Source organism: Amblyraja radiata, chromosome 10, assembly GCF_010909765.2.
Source record: "Amblyraja radiata isolate CabotCenter1 chromosome 10, sAmbRad1.1.pri, whole genome shotgun sequence".
In the NCBI taxonomy this organism is placed as follows: domain Eukaryota; kingdom Metazoa; phylum Chordata; class Chondrichthyes; order Rajiformes; family Rajidae; genus Amblyraja; species Amblyraja radiata.
In genome coordinates, this window is record NC_045965.1 from 32,984,487 (window position 1) to 33,003,885 (window position 19,399).

Below are 19,399 nucleotides of genomic sequence, written 5' to 3' on the forward strand. Positions count from 1 at the left end.
GAAGGTGTGATCTAATGCTGATAGATTTATGAGTAGGTGAAATAAAAGCAGATGATTAATGCAAGTTAATCAAATGATAACATTTTACTTCTCTCAAAGGCAGATGGTAAAATTAGCCCACTTGGTTAAACGGCCTGATTCTAATTGTGAGATGACCAGATGGGGTAGACATTCTAAACCTTTTTCCTCGGATGGAAATCTCAAATACTGGAGGGCATAGCTTTTAGGTGTGAGGGGCAACGTTTAAAGGAGATGTGCTGGACAAATGTTTTACTCAGAGGGTGGCGAGTGCCTGGAACATGCTACCGGGGGTGGTGGTGGAGACAGATACGATAGTAGCATTTAAGAGACTTTTGGATAGGTGCATGGATATGCAGGAAATGGAGGGATATGGACTATGTGTAAACAGATAAGAGTTGGTCTTGGCATCATGTTCGGTACAAACATTGTGGGCCGAAGGGCTTGTTCCTGTGCTGTACTGTTCGATGTTCTATATTCTATGTAGTTTAAAAAAAAACATTCTAGATGTAATGTTGTCATATTTTCATTTGTCAAGAGAGGGCACTCTGGTATCAGTGAGCAACATAGTATTTATTGTTCTATAGTAACTGTCGAACAATACTATAGTAACAGCTTTCATGAATAATATGTGGCTTTCTAGCTGTTATCAGCTTTCTAAATTCACTTTTAGGGGAAACACAAATCAAAGGTTGATTTAATATTTCAGTTGTTAAATATACGTATGTTTAAGATGATTTTTATTTCCGAAGGCTATAGTCAATTACACATCATTTTCATTACGTCTCAAAACTAGCAATCACATTGAACATGAGTACACTATTATTCAGCTTGATACCTGAAAGACATGAGGTATTCAGCATTGGAAATGGAAAGAATGACAGTATTTGCTCTTCTGGTGCATTTGTTAGAATGAGGCGGAGGCAGGGTTGTCTGCTTTTAATTTGGAAGCTCTCAAAGCACAGTTGGATCAAATAGGGCCAAGTATCAAGGCCCATAAGCATGGATGCATGACACTGATTTTTCAATACACAAATGGAAATGAATTTTCACAAGAGAAGAATGTGAATCCAGTAATTGCCGGGTCAATTTGCGGCATTCAGCAAATTCAGGTGGATACTTCTAATGGCAGGTTTTCACATCAGATGTGACCTAATTATGACATCCCTGTGCAATGACCTTTTATGCTATTTCTATGGAAATTAGTACCTATGATTCTGATGTTCACATCTTATTGGGTGCAGGGCAAGACTGATAGTGTTTCATGATGCTCATGTCTTCACCAGTGCAGTTAAACAGGATCTCCCTGAGCAGGTCCCAGCCTGGCACTGGGAACACAACTTGACGAGATCCCCTTTGATTTGACTGATTATGTGCACTCCTTTATATTCTTACCATCCTGTTCTTTCTACCTCTGCCTGCCCTCACATTTCACCATCTTTCACCAATGCCCAGACCCACATAGTCATGGAGATATATAGCATGGAACCAGGCCCTTCAAGCCAAATCATCCATGCTGACCAAGTTGCCTAACTGAGTCCCATTTAGGTTTCACTTTATCATTGTCACATGTACAGGGAAAGGTTTGTTTTGCATTCTATCCAAACAGATTATATATATCATGCATAGATACAATCAGTTCAAACTCAAGTACAATAAATAGAGCAAAGGAGAAGATAGAGCACAGGATATAGTTATCATCATTGTAGAATATTGTAGTGCATCAATCTCATAGACAAAGTCCAATGTCCTCAAACACCAACCTGGCGTATGAAAAGACCATTTAGAAGCCTGATAATGTAGGGGAAGAAGCTGTTCCTGAGTTTGGCTGTGCGCACTTTCAAGTTTCTATTTCTTCTGCCGGAAGGTAGCAGGGAGAAGAAGGAGTGACCGGGGTTGGACAAGTCTTTGATTATGTTGGCTGCTTTTCTAAAACAGCACTAAGTGTAGATGAAGTCAATGGTAGGGTCTAATCTGTGTGATGGACTAGGCTACTTCTACAACTCTCTATAATTTCTTGTGATCTTAGGCAGAGCTGTTCCTAAACTAAACTGTGATGTAACCAGCACTTTGCTTTCTATGGTGCATCTGGAAACATTTGTCAGAGTGATTGGAGACATGCCAGATTTCCTCAGTCTCCTAAGGATGTTGGGGCATGGTACACCATCTCATCATTGTTCACGATTCAGCCCACCATGCTGTTCTTGGCTGTCGAATCAATGTAGTTGGTTCATGACAGGTTGTTGGTAGTTTTAGCACCAAGGAACTTGAAGCCTTCAACCATTTCCACTTCCAAACCATTGTCGCTGATTAGGGCATGTACTCTGCCTTACTTCCTGAAGGCAATAGCTTGTTCCTTCTTTTTGCTGACTTTGAGGGAGAGGTTATGGTCCTGACACCATGTCATTAAGTTCTCCATCTCTTCCCTGTACACCATCTCATCATTGTTCAAGATTCAGCCCACCGCAGTGTTGTTGCCTGCAAACTGGTAGATGGAGCTAGTCGAATTTGGACATACAGTTGTGAGCGTATAGGGAGTATAGTAGGGGACTGAGAACTCATCCTTACAGTGCACAGGTGTTGAGAATTATTGTGGAGGATTTAATGTGTTGCTCCCTATCCTCACTGATTGAGGTCTGTGGGTCAGAAAGTTAAGAATCTAGTGGCAGAAGGGGGAGTTGATTCTGAGGCCCAGGAGTTTAGAGATGTTTGGATGGAGTCATGGTGTTGAAGGCAGAGCTATAGTTGATAAATTGGAGTCTAACATAGGAGCTCTTGTTGTCTATGTGTTCCAATGATGATTCTAGGGCAAGGAAGTTGATGTCTACTATGGACCTGTTGTGTTGGTATGCAGTGGATCAAGGTCAGCTGGATGGCTTGATTTAATGTTCGCCATTACCAGTCTCTCGAAGCACTTCATGATGGTGGATGTTAGAGCTACTGGACGGTAGTCATTAAGGCACTACCTTGTCTGTGCCTGGACCATATCCTTCCAAACATTTTCTATCCATGTATCTATCTGCCAGTGCCTTTTAAATATTATAAGTGCACCCACATCTACCACTTCCTCTTCTATCTTGTTCTACATGAATACACGTACCGGCCTAGTTTGAAAAAGTTACCCCTCTGGCCCATTTTACATTCCTCCCCCCCTCACATTAAACCTATTCCTTCTAGTTTTAGACCTCTATCCTGGGGAAAAGGCTATAGATATTCACCTTTTCTATGCCTGTCATGATTTTATACACCATCATAAAGTGTCCCATCAGTCTCCTTCGCTCCAGGGAAATGGATCCAGCATATCTAGTCTCATATCTCAAACATTCCAGACACAGTAAACTCTTCATAAATAAACCCCTTCCAAATGAATGACATCCTTCTTATAGCAGGATGAATGGAACTGTACCAAGTGCCTCAAATGTGGTCTTACCAATGTATTGTGCAGTTGTAATATGATGTCCCAAATCCTGTACTCAATATACTGACCAGTGAAGGCAGGCCTGCCAACCATTTTTACAATTTGTGTTGCCACTTTCAGGGAACTATGTACCTGCATCCCTTGGGCTCTTTGTTCTACGACACTCCCTAAGGTCCTCCCATTCACTGTGCAAGTCCTGATCTGATTTGCTTTTCCAAAATGCAATGCCTCATATTTATCTGAATTCAAAATTTTATTATAACCTTTAATAATCTTTTTCAATGTCTGCTGTGTACCACGATTTTAGTGTCATTTGCAACTTCCCAATCTCATCACCTACATTCACTTCAAAGTTGTTAATATAAAAAATTAACAACAGTGGACCCAACTCCAATCCCTGTGACATATCACTCATTAAAGGCCTCTAGTTTGAAAAACAATTCTCTACAATGACCCTCTGTGCCCTACCTTCAAACTTGCCTGGATCCCATGTGGTCTAACCTTCCACTCCAGCCAGCAATGCAATACACTGTCATAGGCCTTGTTAAAGTCTATGTAGACAATGTCTACTACATTGCAATCATTAATTGTTTGGGTCACCTCTTCAAAAAACTTCAATTTGAGACATGATTTCCCATGCTGACTATCTTTATTTGGTCCTTACCTGACCCACTAGTCAATCCCAGCCAGTTCGGGATTGACAATGTAATTAATCATCTGACCATGATCCCACTTGGACATTAGATCCCAATCTACAATACCTCTCATCCTCCAAGCTCAATCCAAGGTCCTTTGTATTTTCCTCTCTTAACCTGCTGCTCTCAATGCACAGACTTCAATGCAATACACCTTTCAATCCCAGACCTAGTCTGAGATCACATGTCCCCATGCACAGCCCTATTTCTCATCTCCCGCCAATCCCCTCATCCAGGCCATGGAGTGATCCTTGTCAATGCCTGGACCCTAATCACAGCTACCTTTTCCAGGTGCCGACCACTCCCCATCTCTCTCTCTCCATTGGTCTTGACCTTATTAGCTCCTGAACTTTGCCTTAATACAGTATGCTGTGGCAAATGTGTAGGATCATTCAATGTCAACTAAGGTTTGGGATCTTCTGCAAGAAGCCATCATATCTGGTATCCTACCCCACAAAGACCATTTGCCATATCTCTGTAGGTGCTAATGAATATTCTGGGAAATGTATTCTTCATTTTAGTCACATAGTATTTTAATACAATACCTTTTATTTATCATTTGAACCTCACATGAGGTTCAAACGAAATTTGGTTTCTGCAGCCATACAAAAAAAGAACCATGACACACACCAACACAATTCAATTCACATAAACATCCATCACAGTGAGTCTCCTCCTCACTGTGATGGAAGGGAAAACTTGTCTCTCCCCTGCTCTCCATCCCCCTCCCGAAGTCGAGGTCAAAGCCCCCGGCGGGCGCTAGCAAGTCCGCGGCCACTCAAAGCCACGCCGGGCGCTGTAGAGCCCTGCCCCGGGTCTTGATGTTGGAGCCCCGGCGGGCGCTAGCAAGTCTGCGGCAATTTACAGCCGCGCCGGGCGTTGTAAGGCCCCGCTCCAGGTCACTCTCAACCCCGCAATTCGGGCGGGAGAAGTCGCCGCTGCCGGTGCCCCGCAAAACGGTCTCCCACCGGGGACCCGCGAGCTCCCGGTGTCACCATCCACCTGAGTCGGGTCGCAGCAGCTCGCCGCCGCAGCTCTCCACGCTCCGAAGCTGGGCAGCTCCACGGAGGTAGGTCCGCAGCTCCACAGCTCCACAGCGAAAGGTTTTTACCACAGAGAAAGAAAATATACTACTGGACAACTTGTAGAAAACCTATGGTAAGTAATATGTAATGTTTTTGATCAAAGTAATATAATAAAGGTTGATCAAGTTGAAGATTATTCAGGATCTTTAGTTGTTTCTAATCACTGAATATGATGTTCACTTTATTTTTAATGCAGAGAAAGTAAGTGGATAACTAAACAAGTAGCAGGAAACCTGAGTAATATGTATCGATGTTGATGTGATGAAATTAAGAAAAAGATTGACCAAGTTGATAATTTTACATCAAGATCTTTTGTCTTTTGTAATCACAGAATATGATGCTCACTTCATGCCAGGTGCTGGAGTTATCCCACACTGATTGTCAGTCTTTTTGATATTCATCTATATTGCCTATTCCTCAAGCAAATGAAGGTGAAAATTACCCCTGGAGGGCCTTAGCTCCTTCTTACTAACAGTCTGTTCAATTTCCTTCATTATCCTCCCACCGGTCCTTGGAATTGAAGAGATCTTATGATTGCCTGACAAATGTGTAGAAGATTGCATCAAATCCTTCATGTACATAGCAGACAAATTGAAAAGTCATTCCTCTTGCAACCCTTTAATGAAAACATGATTAGGGGTAATGAGCATGATCTATTTTGTTTTGGAAAATACTCAAACAATAATGTCATTTGGAAATTGTTTGTGAGGGACATGGTCATTTTAAATATCCTAGACTAATTATTAACTATATTAGCTTCGGAAAAGTTAAATGAAGTGTTGCAAGGAATTGTATTTGCTCAAAGTTTTGTAATAAACTTAAAATGGAGAACTGAGCCAAAGATTTATTTCTGAATTTACTGAATTGCTGTTAATCATTCAATAAAAAAGTTATTTGTTTAGCCTTTTAGTTTGTCGAGCACAATTTCACCTCCACAGCCCATGCCCCCCAAACCAATCAGCAGCCCCCAATCTTGCAACACTGGAAAATTGCAACATCTCACATTTTTGGTACAATAACTAGTGGATTGAACAGACTGTAATTTTCTTATTTTCTCAAGGCTAGTTAATTTTTCAGCACAAAGAATGAATTTACTGATGAGTTTCCTCTGCTTATTGCTTTTTATTAATTTTGTCGATTTACACCAGATCAACAACAGGTTTGTGTTTCTCTCTTTGATAAAACTGAGTGATTTAAATTATAGCTATGATATTTATGGTTTGGATTTAAAAGTATGTAACCTAATAAAAAGATGCTGGATTGCTATGCAAGATATGTGAAATTGCATTGCATGTTTATGATCTGATAATGTTTAAGATCATATGTCTTTGTCCTCTGGTGTGCCTGGATCCATCTTCCTTGTAACTGGGCAGGAACTTAAAATCACGAGGATCACTCTGCTCCATTTTCATGCGTTAACTGAACGAGCATGACTGCACTTCCTCCATTCTCCATATTGGATGCTCAACATGGTAGAACAGCTGTCTTTTTCTGAGATATCTAGCTGAATGAAAATCTGCTCTCCTCTTCCCAATTTACTTTCCCAATTTCATGATTCTCCAGGTATAAAAAGATAACCCAGCCATTGTTTAATTCTTAAGCCATACTTCCCAAGTTTCTCTAGCATAACCTATTACTGGTTATTTCTCCAGTACATTGGTAAGCTGGAGCTCATCCACCTAACTGGACATAATACACACTTCTTGTGCCCCTGTTTGCCTATGAGGTACCTTGCCCTTGGATTGAGATCTCATCTTTCACCAGTTCTATTCTGCTGCTGTCAACATTCCTCACCATGCCTTCTCAATTGCCAATTGCGTGCAAAGCTGACAACGCCTCAAACCTTTATTTCTTTCCAGTCATTCTCACGATGTGGGCATTACTAGTGAAGCCAATGCATAAGGCCTTCACTAATTGTCCTTGAGGATATGCCAGTGATATATATTCAGCTGGATTCCTTGAACTGATGGTGTTCCAATAGTGCCATTGGTTAGGAAGTTGCAGGATTTTTAATGCTGAAATTACGAAGAACTGCTCTGTATATTCCCAAGTCTAGATGGTTTGGGACTAGGTAGATACATGGAAATGGTAGTATTTCCTTGCATCTCCTGCCCTAGTGTTTGTTGCTGGTAGAGGCAGTGGACTTAGAAGATGCTGTTGAAGAAAGTGAGTACTACTGTGCATCTTCTAGGGTGATGCTGATGCAGATTACAGGCAAGATGTGGTGATGATGGAAGGGTTGAATGTTTAAATTGGTGGTCAGTGAGTTAGAATAAATAGGGTCTGGTTATTCTGGCAGTCAGTAACTAGTGGGATATCATATGGATCATTAGTGGGGGCTTAACTATTTAAAATCTGACTTGGATGAAAGCACCAAATATATTATGAGAGAACTTGCTGATGATAGGTGGGTTACAAAGTTGTGAAAAGGACACAGAGCCCGCAAATGGACATCAATATGTTAAACAAATGTTCAAAAGTTGACAGATGGAGCATAATGTGTGAAAAATGCGCAATTATTCACTTTGCAAGGAAGAATGGGAAAGCAAATTATTATTTAATTGCACAGAGATTGCAAAATAGGAAGGAGCTAAAATGGCTATGGTTTGTACTCTGTCCCGAGGAGATCCCAGGGGAATGTTCTGGGACTGGGATGATTAGCCTCCAACAATCAAGGGCTTTTCTTGTTATATTTGATCAGAGGGGAGATTTCCTCTTGATCACAAAGACTTCAGTTTTTCAAGTGATCCCAAATGCTGCTTTGCAGTCATTCGCACTTCACCTCAGGAATCCAGCTATGTTGACTTTGGACCCAGGGCGTCGTGGGATCTGGGGTGGAACTCAAATGGAGCATCATGAGACGATTATGACTGAGGTAGTGCAACTTGTTTGCACTGTTGAGGACTCCTATCCATCATGCTGTTGAAGATTGGCAGACTGATGGGTTAGTCTACATTGAGGGTCTCAGAAACAAGTTCAACACTTAGCTGCTACTATGTTGTGTATTTTGCACTAGCATTCAGGAGGGAATGTTTCTATTCCCAAGTCTTCATGACCATCTGTAATGGTCATAGAATCATAGAGCCATACAGCAAGGCACGGCACGGTGGCGCAGAAGTAGAGTTGCTGTCTTACAGCGCCAGAGACCCGAGTTCGATCCTGACTACGGGCGCTTGGTCTGTATGGAGTTTGTACATTCTCCCCGTGATCTGCGTGGATTTTCTCCGAGATCTTCGGTTTTCTCCCACACTCCAAAGACGTACAGGTTTGTTGGTTAATTGGCTTGGTAAAAATGTAAAATTGCCCCCAGTGTGTGTAGGATAGTGCTAATGTGTGGGGATTGCTGGTCGGTGCGGTATGGGTGGGCCGAAGGGCCTGTTTCTATGCTGTATCTCTAAACGAAGCTAAAATTAAGCACAGAAACAGACCCTTCAGTCGGCCATGTCCATATTGACTATCAAGTACCCATTTACATGAATCTCATTTACCTTGATCCATGGTTTTCTAAACCTTCCTGTGCTTATCCAGATACCTTTTAAATGTTTGTGTGAGTACCTGCCTACTCCACCTCACAGGCAATGAATTCCAAATTACAATCACCCCAAGAATCAAATCCGCTTGGGCTAATTTATTCTTAATCTTAGATCTCTCGTTTTAAGTCTGAATACGGGTCTCAACCCGAAACGTTACCTATTCCTTTTCTCCACAGATGCTGTCTAACCTACTGAGTAACTCCAGCTTTTTGTGTCTATCTTCTTGTTTTGGATATCTCTGTAATGTGGAGCAGTTTCCTGCTGTACCCTCATACTTTTCATTACCATTATAACACTTTCTGGAGGGAGATTCCAATACTTAAATTCCCTGCAAAATAGCCTGGACACAAAGAATGCTGCAATATCCCTCACAACCATATAACTGCTGTTAAAAATAGATAAATAACTTGCTTTTGAGCAGAAATAATATGTTATCCATTTTAAACAAATTTATTTACTTCATACAGTTCCGAATATTCCTACATTTATCGATCTGGCCGAAACATCCGAAGTGTAGTCCCACTCGACTGTCAGCTTGGTCGGTGGGCTGCGTGGACTGAGTGTTCTCCCTGTGAAACAACAAAGGTATGATTTCACAAGAAATGGACAGTTAATTCTTGGCTATTAAAATAATCAACATTGAAGTTAAAGGATACAGTTGCAAAGTTGAAAGTAAAAAAGTAAATGATGGAATTACCAGGTCAAACAGAGCCATAGTATGGAAACAGGTCCTTCGTCCCATGCCAGCCAACATGCACCATCTACACTCGTTCCACTTGCCTGTGTTGGCCCATATACCTCTAAACCTATCGTATCCATGTATCTGTTCAAATGTCTTTTAAATGTTATAATATTACCTGCCTCAACTACGAGCGAATAGCTCGTTCCATATACCCACCATCTTTTTTGTGAGAAAGCTGCCCTCAGGTTCCTATTAAATCTTTCCTCTCTCACCTATGTCCTCTGGTTCTTGATTCCCTTACTCTGGATAAAAGACTCTTGTGCATTTACCTTATCTATTCACCTCATGGTCTTATATTCATCTATAAGATCGTCCCTCATCCTCCTGCACTCCAAGGAATAAAATCCTGGCCTGCTCAATCTCTCCCTGTAGCTCAGGCCCACAAGTCCTGCCAACATCCTCATAAATCTTTTCTGGACCTTGTCCATCTTGATAATATCCTTCCTTTTGGGAGGTGACCAAAACTGAACACAATATTCCAAATGTGGCCTCACCAATGTCTTGTATAACTGTAATATAACATCCCAACATTTAATATCAATACTCTAACTATGAAGGCCATTGTGCCAAAAGCCTTTTTGACCACCCTATCTGCCTGTGACACCATTTTTAAGAAACGATGTACCTGCACTCCCAGATCCTTATGCTCTACAATATTCCCCTGAGCACTGAGCATGTGAAGTTCCTGCCCTGCTTTGACATCCCAAAATGCAACACCTTGCACTTATCTGTATTAAATTCCATTAAGCATTCCTTTGCCCACTGGGCACCTGCTGCAATTTTGCTATCTATGAATCCACCCACTTTCGTGTGTCATCTGCAAACGTATTAGTCATGCCTTATACATTCTCATCCAAATCTTTAATATTAAACAGCAATGGACCCAGCACCAATCCCTGAGGTGCACCACTAGTTGCAGGCCTCAAGTCTGAAAAACAACCTTCCACTATCACCCTCTGCTTAGTTACTTTAAGCCAATTCTCTATTCAGTTGGCCAGCTCTCCCTGGATCCCATCCAATCTCACACCCAGGGCAGCCTACCATGAGGAACCTTATCAAAGGTACTTAAAAACTGTTCGTAACTAACTTACTAAGAGAAGGCAAGGACAGTATTCAGGATAGAGATCTATGACCAGTGGAGTTCCGCAGAGATTTGTGCTGGTTTTTTGTTGTATATATAAATGACTTTGATGTAAACATAGATGGGTTGATTAGTATGTTTACATATGACACCAAGATTGCTGGTATCGCTGACTGTGGGGAAGGCTGTCAAAGTATGCAGCAGGATATAGTTCAACTACAGAAATGAGCAGAGAAATGGCAAATAGAGATTAAACCAAGCAAGTGTGTGGTGTTGCACTTTGGGGGGTCAAATGTAAGAAAAAAACATACAATTAACACACGACCCTTAACAGCATTGATATACAGAGGGATCTTGAGGTCAAAGTCCATAACTTCCTGAAAGAGGGAATACAAGTAGTAAAAGTGGTAAAAAATACATATGGTCTGCTTGCTTTCATAGGTTGGAGCATTAAGTACAAGAGTCAGGAAGTAATGATGCAGCTTTATAGCACATTGGTTAGCTCACGTTTGGAGTATTGCGTGCAGTTCAGGTTGTCCTGATGCAGGTCGTATGTGGAGGCTTTGGAAAGTGTGCAAAGGAGGTTCACCAAAATAGTACCTGGATCAGAGGTTATTAGCTACAGAGAGGTTGGACAGACTTGGATTGTTTTCTCTGGAATGGCAAACGTTCAAGGAAGCCCTGGTAGAAGATATAAAATTATGAAAAGCATAGACAGGGTAGACATTCAGAACCTTTTCCCCAGAATGGAAATATTGAATTATAGAGGGCATAGCTTTAAGGTGACAGAAGTAAATTTTTAAGTAGAAATGCGGGGCAAGTTTCTACACAGAGGAAGGCGAGCGCAAGGAACGCACTGGCAGGTTGGTGGTGGAGGCAAACAGCAGCATTTAAGAGACTTTTGGATCGACACATGGATATGTAGGGAATGGAGGGAGATGGTTTATATGCAGTCAGATACGAGTTAGTCTTGACATCATGTTGTCGGAAAAGACATTGTGACCCAAAGGGCCTGTTCCGATGCTCTTTGTTCTGTTTTTTGTTCTAATATCATTTTTTTTTTCTGGTTGTGCAGTAAATTCTGAAATCATTTCAAGAATTAAGTGTGTTATAATTTTAGAATTGTTTTAATTGCAAGACTGTGAAAACAGTTATTAAGGCTGAAAAACAAAGTAAAGTTTGTCTAGTAATGATCAGTATAGTTTTTTTTTATCATTACTGACCATGTTGCTAATTTACGATATGACTACTTTATTCCTTTTCAATAAATTGGGAAGGCGAACAGAGATTTGAAATACCATTAGATGTTTATGATTATAATTTCTGGTATATCATGACTATGATTGGAAGTTGAATTAGAGGGAGCTGCAGTGACCCAATTCTGAAGAAAGGTTTTGATCCGAAACGTCACCCATTCCTTCTCTCCAGAGATGCTGCCTGACCCGCTGAGTTACTCTAGCTTTTTGTGTCTAACCCAATTACTTTATTGTGCTGAAAAATTTAGTTCAATACCCAGGTCCAACATGTCGGGCACAACCAATATTGCCAAATATAAAAGAGAAAATAAGTTAAGGCAGTAGTTCTTTGACACCATATGAATTTTAAATATCTCCATATATTTCAGGAGATTGAGGGAGATATAAAATTCCAATTTTGAGGGATCTAGGAAAGAATACCTTAAAATTAAATACAACGCAATGTCTCTCGACAGTAATAAAGTGCAACAGGAAATTTGCAGTCAATATTATTCTTTCTGAACTAGTTTCATAAATCTCAGTAAACCCACATGATTTCCTAATAGCCTGCATCTGCCAAGAACTGTATTTATTCAGACATCTGTTACGAATGTTATCTCTTGTAAGATAAAATTTGCATGAAGTTTTTCACTTGGACAGATAAAATGTTAAATGAGATCTATAATTTACATATGAGAACTGGCGCTTTACTGAAACTGTTAACACCTGTCCAGTTATTGTGAAGTCGTGTGCACAAAAAATTGTCATCTTTTTATTACAATACCGAGTTCTCATAATAGATTGATGCGGGTTTTAAACAAACTATCCTGGATTTCTGTTTATAAATAGTTCAGGATGTTTTTGGCTTGTGGACTACACAGAGAATGAGCATTACACAGTGGCACAGCTGGTAGACCTGCCGCCTCACAGTGCTAGTGATCTGGGTTCGATCCTGACCTCAGGTGTTGTCCGTGCAGGGTTTGCACATTTTCCCTGCGACTTCGTGTGTTTTGAAGTCGCTGAAGAAGTTTTCCTATACTCTCCTCCATTCCCTGTGCCTCACCTGGACTCACATCTTTTTTCCCCTGCATCTCCTCCTGCATCACTTACTCTGGCTTCACTATTTACAACTCCTCAATCCTTCGGTCTCATACCTTTTGCTATATTCTCTAACCTTTGTTCCAACCATCTGAGTATCAACCCCCTCCCCTCAGCTGTGTCTACATATTACCTCCCATGCTTTGCCTTGCCTCTCTACTCCCCCAGCTTTCTCTCCCCCCTACAGAATGTTACTATATCCAAATCACTATTTTGAGCCAAAATTCTAATTCATGCATGGGATGTCTGAAGATGCGTCCTGACCCAAAACGTCACCTATGCAGAGATGCTGCCTGACCCGCTGAGTTACTCCAGCACTTTGTATCCTTTGTGTAAACCAGCACCTGCAGTTCCTTGTTTCAATGCAATGGAAAATGTGCATTGGAATCACAATGAACAATTAACCCAGTTATACCAGTTTGAGCTGCAACACCTGTAACATCCAGAGAGGGCAGCAGTGATGTTTATTCAGTTACTACATATCCATATCCACACCAACTGAACTAAAGTATTTCACACCAACTGAACTAGATAGCCATACGCACATACCCCAGAATGAAGGCTCTTAGTTTAGTTTAGCGATACAGCATGGAAACAAGCCCTTTGGCCCACTGAGTCCACACTGACCATTGATCTCCCCATTCATATTAGTTCTATGTTTTCCCACTTTATATCCACTTGGGGCAATTTTGATATAATTTTGCCAGTTCACCTATAAACCCACATGGTTTTGGGATGTGCGAGAAAACCTGAGCACCACAAGGAAATCCACGTGGTCACAGCAATAACGTGCAAACTCCACACGCAGTCAACCTGTGGAAATGAATGTGGCTATTCACCTGATCTGTGCACCTCATGACTTTATATACCTTGATAAGGGCACTCCTCAGCCTCTAGTACACTCCAGATAAAAAAGACTCAACCTAACCAGCCTCTCCTTATAACTCAAACTTTCCAGTCCCGCTAATACCCTTGTAAATCTTTTTTACACTCTTTCCAGTTTAATAATGTTATTCCTCTAGCATGGGAACCAGAATTGTACACGGTGCTTCAAATATGGTCTTACCAACATCTTGTACAGCTGTAACATAGCATCCCAACTCATACATTGACCACTGAAAGCAAGTGTGGCAAATACATTTTTCACCATCTTGTACAAACCAAATTGTAAGCTAATCAGTATGCAGCATTGATAGTACTTGGCAGTATGTAGCAATTCCACTGTGATTTATTTTTTATAATGCTTAGTTCAGTACTCTTTAAGTAAAGAGAGCACATCAAACGCCTGACGAATAGCAGATCTGGTCTCTGTAAAGTACTGGAAACCATGGACAAGATGATGGAAATTTCCAATCTTTGTATGGAAGCTACAATAACTTGCACACCCTCTGACGAATTTCCATACAGAGAAACACAAACATGTATTTTCACAAACACATTCAAAGGTTAAGAGTCAAGAGTGTTTTGCTGTCATATGTCCAGCAGCAGGACAGATATGTAAACATATTGCTCTGTAATTTACTTGGGAGAAGCAATAGAAACAGAGTGTGTGCCAGTACGTGCAAATGTTGACCTAGAACAGTCTGACACACAAAATAGGATAATTGTTTTGCAATGCAGGAGCCTAAATGTTACTGCATCCAAAGCACCATTTTGAGCCAAAATTATAATTCATGCATGGGATGTCTTTGATTATAAAAAAGAACTGCAGATGCTGGAAAAATCGAAGGTAGACAAAAATGCTGGAGAAACTCAACGGGTGAGGCAGCATCTATGGAGCGAAGGAATAGGAGACATTTCGGGTTGAGACCGTTATTCAGACTTCTTCCTTGAATGCAGTGTTGTCGTTGCATACACTAATGTAGGACACATTTGGGATGTTGCAAAATTCTGTTAAAGAATGATTTAATAGAAAATTCACTTTATTGGGTGCTGTCTGGAGAGTGAAGATTGTCTAAAAATCCGGGGCAACTACAGTATCCACTCTAGCATCAGGGGATCTTTTAAATCTAATTGAATAAACATTTAGGCCCACAATTTCACATATCTTTCAAAGCAACACTCACTCCATTAACTCTGCATCGGTGTGAAAGCATAGGTTTTGCCCTGAGATCCATAGTGCCACTTGAACCACAAGCATCTGATTTGAAAAACAAGAGTTTTACTAACTGAACCGAGCTGACTTCTCTAACTTCAAGCAGCCCTTGCTTTCTTCTCTCTCCACCCCCTACCCAGTTCTCCCACCAGTCTTATTGTCTCCGACTACATTCTATCTCTTTCCCGCCCACTCCCCTGACATCAGTCTGAAAAAGGGTCTCGACCCGAAACATCACCCATTTCTTCTCTTCAGAAATGCTGCCTGTCCCGTTAAGTTACTCCAGCATTTTGTGTTTACCTTCGATTTAAACCAACATCTGCAGTTCTTTCCTACTCATGACATTTAGATAGATCTGTTTGGAAAGTAAAAGCCTTTGTGGGCTGCAAAAAGTTCAGTGATCTGATCAAAGAAAGTTTGACTTTTAGATTTTTGCAATAATTAGTTGGTACCTTCCACAGCATGTTGAGAAACTAATCAAAATAACCGAGAGACTGGATGTTGACTGTCCTTAAATATTTCCGTAAAATGGTGTCTAAAGAGATGCTAGGTAGACAAAATTGCTGGAGAAACTCAGCTGGTACGGCAGCATCTATGGAGCGAAGGAAATAGGCAACGTTTCGGGCCGAAACCTTTCTTCAGACTGATGCAGGGTTGGGGGGGGGGGGGCAGGAAGAAGAAAGGAAGAGGAGGAGCCAGAGGGCTAAGGGAGAGCTAAGAAGGGGAGGAGCTACCGGAAATTGGAGAAATCAATGTTCAGGCCACCGGGATGCAGACTGCCCAAGCGGAATATGAGGTGCTGTTCCTCCAGCTTCCGGTGGCGCTCACTCTGGCAATGGAGGAGGCCCAGGACAGAAAGGTCGGATTCGGAATGGGAGGGGGAGTTGAAGTGCTGAGCCACAGGGAGATCAGGTTGGTTAATGTGGACTGAGCGGAGGTGTTCGACGAAATGATCGCCAAGCCAATCTTCTGGTCTCACCGATGTGGATCAGCTGACATCTAGAGCAGCGCATGCAATAGATGAGGTTGGAGGAGGTGCAGGTAAACCTCTGTCGCACCTGGAACGACTGTTTGGGTCCTTGAATGGAGTCGACGGGGGAGGTAAAGCGACCAGTGTAGCATCTCTTGCGGTTGCAAGGGAAAGTGCCTGGGGAGGGCGTGGTGCGGGTGGGAAGGGAAGAATTGACCAGGGAGTTATGGAGGGAGCGGTCTTTGCAGAAAACAGACAGGGGGGAAGGTGGCAAGATGTGGCAAGAGTGGTGGGGTCACGTTGGAGGTGGTGAAAATGATGGAGGACTATTTGTTGTATGTGACGGCTAGTGGGGTGGATGGTGAGGACTAGGGGGGCTCTGCCCTTGTTCCGAATGGGGGGATGGGGAGAGAGAGCAATGTTGCGGGGTATTGAAGAGACCCTGGTGAGAACCTCATCTATGGTGGGGGAGGGGAACCCACGTTCCCTGAAGAATGGGGACATTTCAGATGCCCTGGTGTGGAACACCGCATCCTAGGAGCAGATGTGGCGTAGACGGAGGAATTGGGAGTAGGGGATGGAGTCCTTACAGGAAGCAGGGTGGGAAGAAGTGTAGTCTAGATAGCCATGGGAGTCAGTGGGTGTTTGAACTGTGGATATATTTATATCGATATAAACATTCATAAAATGGTTGTTAGAATGCATTGTGTCAATATTTAAGTGGAGAGTAAAGCAGTTTTAAATTAGGGACATCGGAATTATACTTTTAAAATTAAATACATTTGTGATATATATTGCCTTGTAATGTATATTCTTTACGCAGGTCCAGGGCTGGTTATTAATATATCTGTGTTGTGATAAAGCTCAGATTTAGGAATCTGCAGAGGCCGACCATATTTGGTGGTAGCCCATGTATTGGATCCCTTTGGGAAGAAGTTACCTGCCAAACGTCTGAAGAATGTGTACCAACAAATACCTGTGGTGATCGATTTCAATGCAGTTTAGGCAAGTAACTCTGTGAATAATAATTTGAGACAAGATTCAAATATTCAGAATATAGTCATCTTATGTTAATTGTTAATTCATCAATTTAATAAACTACCTATATCTTTTCCGAGAGATCACTAACGAAGAGTACCTGTGATCACAAGACACATTGAGATAGTAATCCTAGGCAGGTTGCATTTTTAAATTTCTTCCCCCTGGTTTCCAAATGTGTGATTGTCAGTGTTAGGTATTTGGATGAAGCAGTTATTTAGATTGTCTACTATTGCTCAGTACCACAACATGTTCTGGATTTTGCCTGAGGCAGTGGCATCAGTAGCATCCTGATATCCCACCTCTTGTTATTTCACCCATTACCATTTGCTCTTCACTCCTATGGTAACATTATTCCTGGAGAATAAATTTACATTGTTCAAACGGTAGCAATTGTGTCTCAAAGAATATGTTCCTTTGCTAAACCTTTCAAATTTTCAATGTCCAGTATTGACTATTTTCTTATTATTTAACTTACTTTTCATTTTAGGAAATAAGAATGAATCTATGCTGTTTTACAACTGCGAGAGACACTCAAATAAGAACAGAGTGCATGATAATGTTAAATATCATTTTTTCTTCCTATATTATTCAAGTTTAATATATTTCATCTATGGATTAGATGTTTCTTGATTTTGCTTTTAAAAACACTAGGTATTCTGTGAAGTAACTATAGTTATCAACATGTCAAATTAATGTTAAATATTTATAGGTCGGTGCATTAAAAGACGTTTACTATGCAATGGTGAGAGAGATTGTGAAGATAGTTCTGATGAAGAAACCTGTGAGCTTGGTGGTCCAAATGAGATACAAACGTTCTGCAGTGATTTGTTTCCAATTCCCGGTATCCAAACATTAATGAACAGGTAGGCTATGTTAATAATAGGCTTTATCTTTAGTTAACCAGTTCTATCTTATCCCATTTTCTCATCCACTTCCTGCACACGAAGGGCCATTATTAGAGGCTAATTAACCCACAAACTTGCACGTCTTTGAGATGGGGGAGGAAAATTGGCGCATCCGGAGGGAGCCCACGTGGTCATAGGGAGAATGTGCAAACTCCACACAGACAGCACTTGAGGTCAGGTTTGAAGTTGGATCTCTTGCACTGTGAGTGAGCAGCTCCACCAGCTGTGCCCCTGTGCTGCCCATCTTTAGTTCATCTCTTTGGTCAACAGCCCTCATCCTATTATCTGGGTCACTTGCTTTTTTTTGTAGCATCCGAGTCTTAGGTGTCACACAGTATTTTCTGTCCAGTAGATCAATGGCATGTTGTTAATTTTAATCTAAGTTGCTGACAACAGGGAATCAGTTAGCAGAGAGTTTAAAACCATAGTCAATTGATAATTTTGATAAGGAGCAATTGGAGTGTTGTCCAATCTGGTACCCATTACGTACCTCTGCTTGACTGACAGTCTGTCAATATCACTGAATATGCTCATAAATGTGCCATATATATCTTTGCAAGCTCTTTCTGCCCTCGTCCCAACTTGCCCACTTATCATCAGAAAACCTAGCTTCAGTACACACAGACCATTCATTCAGGTCATCAAGATAAAGTTGCCTATCCTTCTGAAATGTGCACTGGAATAATCACCTTCTATTCTAGGTCTCTTCTAATTTTATTTTTCTGTAATAGTAATTGGATCATATCTATTTGTGCCATTAATTCCTTCATTTCATTACAAATCCTCATTACATTCAAATAAACAGCCTAAAGGTCTGTCTTTTTTTTTAAACCAATTTTCCCTATTCTGACTTTGTATTTGGTGTCACTAGCTATCTACACTCATTTTTGCTATCTTGCAATATTGATTTCTACTATTTCTTTCACATTCTGAACTGCCCCCACCTGAGCTCTTGGTTCAGAATCTTCACAAAACATGGCGCTAATTCAACATAGATATTGCCAGTTTAGAAATGTGCCACTTAGCAAATCTCAGCACTGCCAGCAGAGTCTAATGTTAGAGCTTTATACTAATTGGAAACTGTGATGCTGCTGCTAGCAAGCTTTTCATTGCACCTTTACCTCACCGTCCATATGGACATGACAATAAATCCAATTTGACTTGACTTAATTTGTAGAGAAAGCATTGCTTGTTTTCACATGCTTATTTTCTTCTTTTTAAAGTTATAACATCTTAACGAATGAGATTGGAAGAGGAGTTTTAGATAAAGGATATAATGGATACTGTGAGTACGTGTACAATGGGGAGTGGAGGGAGCTGCGTTATGACAGTGAGTGTGAACATCTCTACTATAACGACGATGAGAAATACTTCCGTAAACCGTACAACTTATTTCTATATCGGGTTGAGGTAAGCACTAAATCAAAATTGCAATTCAAACTCTTCCTAAATAGATTCTGAAATATGAAACAAAGCAAAGACT

General features: G+C 41.1%; 1 protein-coding gene across 1 annotated transcript in view; it reads left to right on the forward strand.

Annotated features, from left to right (window-relative positions):
- Nucleotides 1–6,171: 6,171 nt before the first annotated feature.
- c8a (complement C8 alpha chain) overlaps nt 6,172–19,399 on the forward strand; it is a 28,987-nt gene continuing 15,759 nt past the window's right edge. The window contains exons 1-5 of the mRNA XM_033028515.1: nt 6,172–6,375; nt 9,217–9,334; nt 16,834–16,975; nt 17,721–17,874; nt 19,140–19,326. Of these exons, the coding sequence (XP_032884406.1) occupies nt 6,302–6,375; nt 9,217–9,334; nt 16,834–16,975; nt 17,721–17,874; nt 19,140–19,326 (675 nt within the window). The 5' untranslated portion in view covers nt 6,172–6,301. The remainder of the gene's footprint in view (nt 6,376–9,216; nt 9,335–16,833; nt 16,976–17,720; nt 17,875–19,139; nt 19,327–19,399) is intronic.